Source organism: Petromyzon marinus, chromosome 52, assembly GCF_048934315.1.
Source record: "Petromyzon marinus isolate PM22_M1 ecotype Great Lakes invasive population chromosome 52, UKy_Petmar_22M1.pri1.0, whole genome shotgun sequence".
Taxonomy (NCBI): domain Eukaryota; kingdom Metazoa; phylum Chordata; class Hyperoartia; order Petromyzontiformes; family Petromyzontidae; genus Petromyzon; species Petromyzon marinus.
In genome coordinates, this window is record NC_133718.1 from 2,144,247 (window position 1) to 2,156,234 (window position 11,988).

General features: G+C 57.4%; 1 protein-coding gene across 1 annotated transcript in view; it reads left to right on the forward strand.

Moving 5' to 3' along the window:
* The window catches only part of LOC116953532 (uncharacterized), a 47,202-nt gene extending 35,649 nt beyond the window's left edge, over positions 1-11,553 (forward strand). Inside the window, exons 15-20 of the mRNA XM_076075108.1 lie at positions 2,838-3,003; positions 3,731-3,954; positions 4,905-5,170; positions 5,248-8,608; positions 9,034-10,127; positions 10,404-11,553. Of these exons, the coding sequence (XP_075931223.1) occupies positions 2,838-3,003; positions 3,731-3,954; positions 4,905-5,170; positions 5,248-8,608; positions 9,034-10,127; positions 10,404-10,583 (5,291 nt within the window). The 3' untranslated portion in view covers positions 10,584-11,553. The remainder of the gene's footprint in view (positions 1-2,837; positions 3,004-3,730; positions 3,955-4,904; positions 5,171-5,247; positions 8,609-9,033; positions 10,128-10,403) is intronic.
* The last annotated feature ends 435 nt before the right edge of the window (positions 11,554-11,988 follow it).

Sequence of the window (11,988 nt, forward strand, 5' to 3'; positions counted from 1 at the left end):
ACTGTTTTGCTCAACTCCATCAGGTGACTGTTTTGGTCAACTCCATCAGTGACTGTGTTGGTCAACTCCATCAGGTGACTGATTTGGTCAACTCCATCAGGTGACTGATTTGGTCAACTCCATCAGGTGACTGATTTGGTCAACTCCATCAGGTGACTGTTTTGGTCAACTCCATCAGGTGACTGTGTTGGTCAACTCCATCAGGTGACTGTTTTGGTCAACTCCATCCGGTGACTGTTTTGGTCAACTCCATCAGGTGACTGTTTTGGTCAACTCCATCAGGTGACTGTTTTGGTCAACTCCATCAGGTGACTGTTTTGGTCAACTCCATCAGGTGACTGTTTTGGTCAACTCCTTCAGGTGACTGTGTTTTGGTCAACTCCATCAGGTGACTGTTTTGGTCAACTCCATCAGGTGACTGTTTTGGTCAACTCCATCAGGTGACTGCTTTGGTCAACTCCATCAGGTGTCTGTGTTGGTCAACTCCATCAGGTGACTGTTTTGGTCAACTCCATCAGTGACTGTTTTGGTCAACTCCATCAGTGACTGATTTGGTCAACTCCATCAGTGACTGTTTTGGTCAACTCCATCAGGTGACTGATTTGGTCAACTCCATCAGGTGACTGTTTTGGTCAACTCCATCACGTGACTGTTTTGGTCAACTCCATCAGGTGACTGTGTTGGTCAACTCCATCAGGTGACTGTTTTGGTCAACTCTATCAGGTGACTGTTTTGGTCAACTCCATCAGGTGACTGTTTTGGTCAACTCCATCAGGTGACTGTTCGGTCAACTCCATCAGTGACTGTTTTGGTCAACTCCATCAGGTGACTGTTTTGGTCAGCTCCATCAGGTGACTGATTTGGTCAACTCCATCAGTGACTGTTTTGGTCAACTCCATCAGGTGACTGTTTTGGTCAACTCCATCAGGTGACTGTTCGGTCGACTCCATCAGTGACTGTTTTGGTCAACTCCATCAGGTGACTGCTTTGGTCAACTCCATCAGGTGTCTGTGTTGGTCAACTCCATCAGGTGACTGTTTTGGTCAACTCCATCAGTGACTGTTTTGGTCAACTCCATCAGTGACTGATTTGGTCAACTCCATCAGTGACTGATTTGGTCAACTCCATCAGGTGACTGATTTGGTCAACTCCATCAGGTGACTGTTTTGGTCAACTCCATCAGGTGAATTGGTCAACTCCATCAGGTGACTGTTTTGGTCAACTCCATCAGTGACTGATTTGGTCAACTTCATCAGGTGACTGATTTGGTCAACTCCATCAGTGACTGATTTGGTCAACTCCATCAGGTGAATTGGTCAACTCCATCAGTGACTCTTTTGGTCAACTCCATCAGTGACTGATTTTGTCAACTCCATCAGGTGACTGTTTTGGTCAACTCCATCAGGTGACTGATTTGGTCAACTTCATCAGGTGACTGATTTGGTCAACTCCATCAGTGACTGTGTTGGTCAACTCCATCAGGTGACTGATTTTGTCAACTCCATCAGGTGACTGATTTGGTCAACTCCATCAGGTGACTGATTTGGTCAACTCCATCAGTGACTGTTTTGGTCAACTCCATCAGGTAACTTTTTTTGTCAACTCCATCAGTGACGGTTTTGGTCAACTCCATCAGGTGACTGATTTGGTCAACTCCATCAGGTGACTGATTTGGTCAACTCCATCAGTGACTGTTTTGGTCAACTCCATCAGGTGACTGATTTGGTCAACTCCATCAGGTGACTGATTTGGTCAACTCCATCAGGTGACTGATTTGGTCAACTCCATCAGTGACTGTGTTGGTCAACTCCAGTGACTGTGTTGGTCAACTCCATCACGTGACTGTTTTGGTCAACTCCATCAGGTGACTGTTTTGGTCAACTCCATCAGGTGACAGTTTTGGTCAACTCCATCAGGTGACTGTTTTCGTCAACTCCATCAGCGACTGTGTTGGTCAACTCCATCAGTGACTGTGTTGGTCAACTCCAGTGACTGTGTTGGTCAACTCCATCATGTGACTGTTTTGGTCAACTCCATCAGGTGACTGTTTTGGTCAACTCCATCAGGTGACAGTTTTGGTCAACTCCATCAGGTAACTGTTTTGGTCAACTCCATCAGTGACTGTGTTGGTCAACTCCATCAAGTGATTGTGTTGGTCAACTCCATCAGTGTCTGTTCTGGTCAACTCCATCGGGTGACTGATTTGAACTCTCCTTGGGAGGAAAACGGAGAACCCCGCTGGAAAATCTCACACGAGCCGTGGTGGGGGGTGGGAATACTCCATCCCCGTATGGATGGAAACTGATGGCGATTAGTCCAAGTCCACTGGCTGTGTTGCCATCATACCCTGATGACGCTGAGCGGAAAGGGGAGAGGAAGTTTCACGAATTTGTGCCGTCCACCAGCCCTTGCTACAGTGCCGTATATTCCGAACTTCTTACGCAACGTGCATAGCCGACCATTCTAATTGGAGGTGCGGTGTATGTACGTGTGTACGTTGAACTTCTTTCGCACCATACGAAGCCACCCGTGCTAATCGTAGCTGCGGGTATGTGCCGTATGTTGAACTTCTTTCTCACCGTACGTAGCCAACCGTGCTAACCGGAGGTGCGGGGTTTACACGCGAGCGTTGCAGGGTTACGGCTCTACGCCCGGGCCCGGTGCAGTTGCACCGCCTGTACACCCGACCGACGGCTACGCCAGTTGCCCAGCAACAGCGGCGGCGGCGGCCGCGTCTCTTCTCAGCGTCTCGGCAGGCTCCCAAGTGGCACGTCGCTTGAAACGACGTCGGCTGAACTCGCGTCGTCGGTTCACCTTGTCCTTTTTGCTTTGACTAGAAAAGAAAAAAGTCACGAAATCGAAGAAGATGAAAGTCAAAAACGATCACGGCCACCGTGATGGAGACGGCCAGGAGGAGCCTGCCCCGGACTTCACTTGGTACGACCCGTCGGCTCCCGATTGCAATGGGACGGACCGTACCAATGCAGCCGAGAAAGAGAATGGGTGCGTACCACGTGCCATGCGTACTGCGAACGTCCTAGCAGTCCGGATTGTAAGACGCACCAAATAAAGTTATACAGGCTCGCACAGAGACACAGACTCACACATAGACCCACAGACTCGCACAGAGCCACACAGACTCACACACAGACCCACAGACTCGCACAGAAACCCACAGACTCAAACAGAGACATATAGACTCGCACAGAGACCCACAGACTCGCACAGAAACCCACAGACTCATACAGAGGCCCACAGACTCACACAGAGACCCACTGACTCGCACAGAAACCCACAGACTCATACAGAGGCCCACAGACTCACACAGAGACCCACTGTCTCGCACAGAGACCCACAGACTCGTACAGAGACCCACAGACTCGCACAGAGACCCACAGACTCGCACAGACACCCACAGACTCGCACAGAGACCCACAGACTCACACAGAGACCCACAGACTTACACAGAGACCCACAGACTCACACAAAGACCCACAGACTTACACAGAGACCCACAGACTCATACAGAGACCCACAGACTCATACAGAGAGCCATATAGACTCACAAAGACCCACAGACTCATACAGAGACCCACAGACTCATACAGAGACCCACAGACTCATACAGCGACCCACAGACTCGCACAGAGACCCACAAACTCATACAGAGGCCCACAGCCTTGCCGCTTCCCTCCGACGTTGACTAATTTGTGGCACCCATCTGGAGCAGAGACCCTGGAGCAGCGGGGCAGCCGAGCACGGATCCAGGAGCTGAGGTGGCAGAACCCCTGTCTGTGGGGACCGCGGTCGGGCCGAGGAGGGGTGGACGGGGAGCCCGCGGAGGGAGGCGAAGCCGAGGGAGAGGAGGGAGAGGAGGGAGAGGAGGAGGGAAGGGGAAGGATGTGGCGAGAATTGTGACGGAGGCAGTACCCAGGGAGAGCTGCTCAACCCCAGGTGAAGTTGGGTAGCCATCTTGTTTTGTCTAGTTGTTCAACGTCTTATAAACTCCATAATAGAGGTTTTTTGGGTTAGATCGCGTAACTATATAAAAGTGTCGTTAAACCCGCCACCAACCCGACACAGCCAATTGGTGAGGTTTGTCACGAAAACAGAACATGCCAATTCGTTACTATGATATTAGTCGCGAAAGCCTGCGTGTTAATCTTATAAAACTACGAACTCTTTAAATTTATTCTACCCGGTAAGGCCCCGTGGAAATTTATAGCAGCCAAATAGTCTATAAACACGTGGCGTCGATTCTAATCGTGGAGGGAAAAACTGGAGAACCCGGAGAAATATCCACGCGACCACGGGGAGAGAGACACGCAAATATACAAGCTTCAGAGTTGCGATCGAAACTACGACCTCCTGCATACCAGGCGAGGTAGTTAACATTTCGCCACCGCATCGCGACCCGTGAAACCACGATTGTAGCTCAACATCTCTAATGTCTGTACCATCCGAAGACACCCATGAAATAATAATAAACTCATGATTAGTCACGATTGATCCACTGCTGGATTGAGGCATCCCCAAGCTGCCGCCACCGCCACCTCTCACGGCGATCCACCCACCATGAGCCGATTCCATCGCTGCAACCCCCTCGACATCATCCCATCAAATCTCGAGGGGTGGCGGCCACTCTGTCGTGAATCCTGACCGTCGGCCGTCAGCCCTTCTTGGCGACCCCGTGACCTTCTCTCAATGGGTGTCTTTATATTCCTCCGTTCCTGGAAGAAAAAAATCTCCCGGCACGTGAAACGTTAGGCACATCGCGCCAATCGCGATTTTATAATCGTCGCTTGGCACGTCCCTCCTGATGGGATGCACGCATCACACACACACACACACACACGTGCACACGCGCATCACATGCACACGCGACTTTGTTCAACTATCCACAGATGCGGCGGTGGCAGTGGCGGCGGCTGCGGCTGGCGATGACCACGACGCCGAAGCGGAGGTTTTGTCGGGAGAGCACCGAGGCGGTGAGCGCGACGGGGTGGACGCGCAGATCGCGGGAACTTCGCCTGCCGGTTCATCCGCCGGGGATGCCGGGCGGGGCGCCGGCGGTAGCCCACGAGGCGACGACTCCGTCGCCGGCGATTCGGAGCACGTCCGCCCGGGAGGAGGACGTGGGGAACCCTGGGAGAACCCGCCGCCGTCGCGGGTACGTCTGTGTATACATTGGACTTCTTTCGCGCCGTACGTGGCCAACCGTGTTAACCGGAGGTGTGGGGTTTACAGGCGAGCGTTGCAGAAGCCCGAGGCGACAGAACTCCCATGGAGAGCGCCACCCACGGCACGCGGATTCCTCCCGAGGCACTCGCCGACGCTCCGGTCTTGGCGACGAGCGGCGGTGGCGTCGCCGATGCGTCGGCGCGGCTGCGGAGGCCGCAGAGGAGGCCGAAGCCGAGCGTCGGGCCGTCGTTGCGGCGCGCAGCCATTCGATGCGGGGGGCGGACGGGAGGAGGATCGCCGGCGGCCGACGACGGTGGAGCGGGGGCCGCGTCCGTTGGGTCTGCACGGTCGGAGGCTCGCGAGGAGGAGGACAAGCCGGGGAAGGAGGAAGGGGAGGAGGAGGAGGAGGAGGGCGGGAAGCGCCCTACAAACGCACGCACGCCTGAGAAGGACGTCGCCGCTCGCCGGATTGCCGTGACGGCGCCAGCAGAATCGGCGGAGGGTTCGTGCGCCACCGCCTCCGCTGCGACTGTCGTGGAAGCGAATCGGCGGGAGGCGGGGAGAAGCGACGTTGCTCGCGGAGCCGTTGAGGCCGGGGGCGACGGCCGCGGCTCCGGAAACGTTGGCGACGACGGCGATGGCGGCGGCGACGACGAAGGGACAACGGCAAAACACGAAACGCGACGGCACGAAGCGCAGGGGGACGCCGCAGATTCGCTGGCGGTGGTTGTCAAGTCTGACGACGCCTGTAGCTCAAGACCCCGCCTGCAGGCCACCGCCGAAGCTTCTGAAGACTTTGTCCAAGGCCGCTCGGGGGCAGCCTCGGGGGCGGCCTCTGGCAGCGCGGAGACCGACGCCGTCCCGACGCTCACGGCGGAAGCGGGAGGGAAGGGCGGCGGACGCTCGCGTCTGCAGAAACCCCGGCCGAACATCACCGGGTGCAGGGCAATCGGGGCGAGAGGTCGAGGGTCGCGCGAACGGATGCCCGCCGCTGTGGGGCGGCGTCGAGGCGGCCAGGCGGCGGGCATCGGAGACGATCCGGGGGCCGCCTCCCCGGGGGCTTCGTCGGACGATCGTCGCGACGAGCCGGCCGACGATGCCTCGCTCCGCGGCGAAATGACGGTGCCCATTGGATTGCCCGGCGCCGGCGTCGCTGCCGTCGGATCGGTCGTTGGGCCGGGAGGACCGGCTCCGTCAGACGCAGGAGGAGGTCGCGAGCCTCGGCGGGAGAGCTTCGGTGTTGCGGAAGCGCGGCGATCGGGAGGCTCGCTTGAATTTGCCACAAATGGCGGTGAGGTTCGTGTTGTCTCGGGGAGTGCCGAACAACAACGAGAACAACAACAACGAGAACAACAACAAGGAGAACAACAACAACAAGGAGAACAACAACAACAAGGAGAACAACAACAACAAGGAGAACAACAACAAGGAGAACAACATCAAGGAGAACAACAAGGAGAACAACAACAAGGAGAACAACATCAAGGAGAACAACAACAACAAGGAGAACAACAACAAGGAGAACAACAACAACATCAAGGAGAACAACAACAACAAGGAGAACAACATCAAGGAGAACAACAACAAGGAGAACAACAACAAGGAGAACAACAACAAGGAGAACAACAACATCAAGGAGAACAACAACAAGGAGAACAACATCAAGGAGAACAACAACAACAAGGAGAACAACATCAAGGAGAACGACAACAACAAGGAGAACAACAACAACAAGGAGAACAACAACGAGGAGAACAACAACAACAAGGAGAACAGCAACAACAAGGAGAACAACAACAACAAGGAGAACAACAACAACAAGGAGAACAACAACAACAAGGAGAACAACAACAACAAGGAGAACAACAACAAGGAGAACAACAACAAGGAGAACAACAACAACAAGGAGAACAGCAACAACAAGGAGAACAACAACATCAAGGAGAACAACAACAACGAGAACAACAACAAGGAGAACAACAACAACAACAACAACAACAAGGAGAACAACAACAACAAGGAGAACAACAACAAGGCGAACAACAACAACAACAAGGAGAACAACAACAACAACAACAAGGAGAACAACAACAAGGAGAACAACAACAACAACAACAACAAGGAGAACAAGGAGAACAACAACAAGGAGAACAACAACAACAACAACAAGGAGAACAACAACAACAACAACAACAAGGAGAACAACAACAACAAGGAGAACAACAACAACAACAAGGAGAACAACGAAATGACCGTCCTGTCGAGACGGCGAACTCGCCCGAGCCGTGCGACTCACCTCTCATCTCGGGGGAGCCCGCAAGTCGTGGCCACCGACGGCAAGCCGCGACGGGATGGGAAATGCCGGGGCGCGCCGCAACGCCCGGACGCGACGAGCTCGGCATCCTCGACCCGCCCGTTGCGGAAACGATCGCCGGAGCGTGGGGGGGGGAAGCCGCCCACGCCGACGCCTGCGGACGGCGAAGTGTCGGCGAACTTGACGCCGCCGTGGTGACGGAGCAGGGCAGAGACGCGTCCCGAACGAGCGGCCGCATGCCAAGCGACGCTGCGGGGGACGCCACAGGCGAAGCCCAGCGGTCGAGATCACCGAGGCCCAAGCCGAACATCGGAGCGGCGGGGAGCGGGGCGATGCCCGCGGACCGGCGGCCTCTACGGGAGGCCACGGACCGCGGCGGGATCGTGGCGCAACGTCTCCGGTCTTCGTCGCGCGACGCCGGGGCCGCCCCCGCGGCGATGGCGGCTTGGGTCGTTGCCGCCGCCGTGGCCTTGCCGGGCGCTTCGGAGGACGCCGGACGGAAGGCCGCGGCGGTCGGGCACTCGGAGGCCGAGCCGGAACGCACGGGAGACGATCGGCGCGAGGAGGGGAGCGCCGTCGCTCCGGAACGAAGCACCGGCGGCGGAGGCGACGGGACGTCGAGAGGCATCGGTCGCCGGGAGGCCCCGGAGGCCGCGGGCGGGGCGGCGCGGTCGCGACCGAACGCCGGAGCGGTGCGCGGCCGGGCCGCCCGAAGCCTGGCCAACCCCACGGAGAGGGGGCAGGACGAAGCGCCGTGGCGCCGCGACGTCGCCGCTCGGGAACGAGGCGCCGACGGCGAAGGCGACGACGGAGCGCCGGCCGATGTCGACCGGCGGGAGGCGCCAGTGTCCTACACGCTCACGCTGCTCGAAATACCGCGGTCCATATACGCGATGGGCGCACCGCGTCGTGCCGGCGCCCGGGTGGGCGAGGCGGCAATGCGGGCAACGACAGCACCGGCGGGTAGAGGGGCCGAGAACGGTGGCGAGCCTGCGGGGGAGGCGATCGCCGAGGCCGGGCGCGAGGAGGAGGAGGAGGATGCAGTGGTGACGGGAGGCGGAGAGGCGGCGTCGGGGTTGGAGGCCGGGGTGCCGCGCTGCGCCGGCGACCCGAGTGAGTGCCGACGAGAGCCGCGGCAGCGCCTTCGTGGGCTCGCAACCGCGACGTGCTGCATTCGCACCGCCGATTAGCGCGGTCGGACACGTACGGTGCGAACGAAAGTTCGACAAGCATGCGTACCGTGTCCTCGCCTGGAGGAAACGCATACCCTCATCACTCTACAGAACAGGGCGAGAACATCCACGCACTCGCTCTGCATACAAGTGGGAGAGCGTACAAACGGCAAGGCCACCCAAGTTACGAATCAAACCCATATCGTTCTTGCTGTTAGGCACGAGTGTTACCGGTGCACCATCTTGCCGCCCTCTTCCACACGCGCAGTTATGTGGCGATTTCGCGCGACGTGCAGGGCATGCTGGGAGGACCGAGCCTATGTTCACAGTGGCGCTTTTTTCTCTCTTTAACCCCTTGACCCCCAGCAGAGCAGGGGGCACCCCCACGGGACTCCACGGCTCCTCCTCCTCCCCTTACCCCGTCACCGAGGCCGGGCCGTGCAAGGTGCAGCAGCGACGATGCACGAGAGGAGGAGGAGGAGGAGGAAGAGGAGGGAGAGCGTGGAGCTCAGTGCGGCTCCACGGAGGAGCGAGCACCACGGCGCGACCGTGAACCCAACTCCAATGACTCTCATGCCCGACGAGGAGGGACTACTGTTGCGGCGGCGGCGGTGGTGTTGGACGAGGAGGTGGACGAGGTGGACGAGGTGGCGGAGAAGAAGGTGGAGGAGGTGGAAGAGGTGGAGGAGGTGAAGCAGGTTGAGGAGGTGGAGGAGGTGAAGCAGGTGGAAGAGGTGGAGGAGGTGAATAAGGTGGAAGAGGTGGAGGAGGTGAAGCAGGTGGAGGAGGTGGAAGAGGTGGAGGAGGTGAAGCAGGTTGAAGAGGTGGAGGAGGTGAAGCAGGTGGAGGAGGTGGAAGAGGTGGAGGCTGTAGCCAGGAGAACGTCGACGCCACGCGGCAGCAAGCGCGACCGAGATGCCGCAGGACGTCCCCGGATCAGCCCCGAGGAAACCGCTGCCAGGATGCCGCCACCACCACGGCCGCCACCACCGCGGCCGCCACAGGGGGCCCTCAGGAAGAGGACGATGGCTCTGAAGAGAGGTGGTGGCGAGCCTGAGGAGGAGGAGGCTGGGGGGGGCAGAGTCCCCGAAGCGCCGGCGAAACGTCCGCGCCACGGCCCGGGACGGCGACGCCGGGACGAGGGAGTTCCCGCTCGGCACGCGGAAGCCGAGACCGGCGCCGGCGAGCGTGACGCCGCGTCCGGGCGAGAGCCTCCGGCCCGGGGGGAGGGGAAGAGGAGGAGCGCCGGTGGGCGAGCCGAGGGAGGGGAAGTGGAGCGGGCGAAGGGATGGCGCCGCTTGCGCCTTGGCAACTCGGCGGAGGAGACTTCGACGAGGGGCGGGAGGGCGGATGAGGACGACGAGGCGGAGCGTTCGTTGGTAAGCGGCGACGACGATGATGGGACTGCGGACGGAGAACGCGTGGCCGGAACTCCTGCCGCTGCCTCACCCAAAGCTGAGGTACTCGCGCGAGGCCACGGTCGTGAGAGCCATGCGACAATGACCGCGGAAACGCACACACGCGCTCTCACACGCGCTCACACACACGCGCTTACACACACGCCGCTGCTTTGTTTACCGTACTCGATGCACGCCGCCGATTGGCAGGGTCGGCTACGTACGGTACGAAAGAAGTTCAACATACCTACATATGTACGAACGCGGCGCACAAGCCCTTGTCGTTGTTTTTGTCTCTCGCTCGACCTTTGCCCCCATCCCCCAACTCCTGTCAATCAGACCTCGTGGTACAGGCCTGGGGTGCGGTCCCCCTCCAGCACCCCGGCGCAGGGGATCGGAGCCCCCCGATTGGGGGCCTCGGGGATCGCCGGCGCCGCCAGCCCCTCCATGTCTCCCGACGCCGACCCCGATGCTCTGTCGACTTTCACCATCGAGGACATCTTCGTGGAAGTCCAGTGACGTCCAGCTGCAGAGCCGAGCGCGATGCGGGCTTCGCGCTCTGCATCATCATCATCATTGGCATCATCATCTTTAATCCACGGTCAATCAGCCGCTGGATGAAGGCCGCCACCCCAAGCCGCCCACCGCCTCTCGCGATCCCGCGATGCGACCCGCGCGACGTAGCCACTCGCACGTGAGCTGATGTCGTCGCCCTGTGGCTTCACTCTTCGTCATCATCATCACCTTCGCGTTAATATTTACATCGCGCCAATACGTCTCGCGTCGCGCTTGTGGGGTGCCCAAGCCACCGCATTTTTTCCCGCCGTGTTTATCGCTTTGTTTGTTTATTTATCAAGTATTTATTAAGGAATCGGCCTATCAGATGGTGAAATCACCCGAGCCGTTTGTTGGCTCTGGAAGTTGCGGTCCAAAGGGTGGGTCGGCGACTTCGCTCGGTGCCGTGAAATCGTGGGAATGTGACGACTCGGTTTTTTTGCGAGTTGTCCACGTGTTGTATTGTACGTTGAATTTCTTTCGCAAGGACGAACAAACAAAACGCAGAAAGCGGTTCACAACTCGGGACGTGGACCGACTTTCTTTTCTTGCCATCGCGGTCCCTCCGGGTAGCGTCTGCGGTGATGTGTTCCGGACCGATGTTTTGAAAACTTGGGGCTGCTAATCGTTGCGGACCTCGAGAATTTCCAAAATCATCCGGGATTCGCCCTCAATCTTCTCAGATGTTTGAAGCTAAGCGGGGCCGCGTGGATTTTACACCAGGCCCTCCGGTTTCCCCCTCCGCATTTAGAATCAGCATCACGCGTTTAGAGTGTTTGGCTGCTATATATTTCCACGTGGTGGTGGTGATGATGATGATAATGATCCACTCTGTTGAGCCATCATTTTTGTGATAGCCAGCTCGTTTCTGAGAAAGAGTTACATAGCTCACTGGTGGGGCCTTTCCTGGTAAAATAAAATGAATATAATCAAACTATAAGGTCGTTTTCTCTTTCAAAGAACGAGCGAATACCGTGTGCGGTGGTGCATTTCAAGTTTAAATTCTAATTTTCCTTATTATTTCATCTGTTCAACTCTGTAGCATTTCTTGAACAGGCCTGACGCTGCCGATGGTACCCAGAAGGTGAAAACCTGTCCAGGAGTGTGCCTGCCAAACAAATGCTGCTGCTACTGCTGCTGCTGGATAACATTGGTCTGGGAAACCAAAATGCCGGTGGACTAAAAAGCATATTATTTTATTATTTACACCTGGCGAGACGAGGGAACGCAACGCAGGTTTAAACGACGACGCCCTTGGCGACGTTCGGGAAAGTCGGCACGCGGGCTTGGGGCAGGATGAGGGGCGCGCGTGCCGCTTGCTGGAAGGGGGCGATGCCCTGCGGTCAAGATATAACAGCGGAGCGACGGC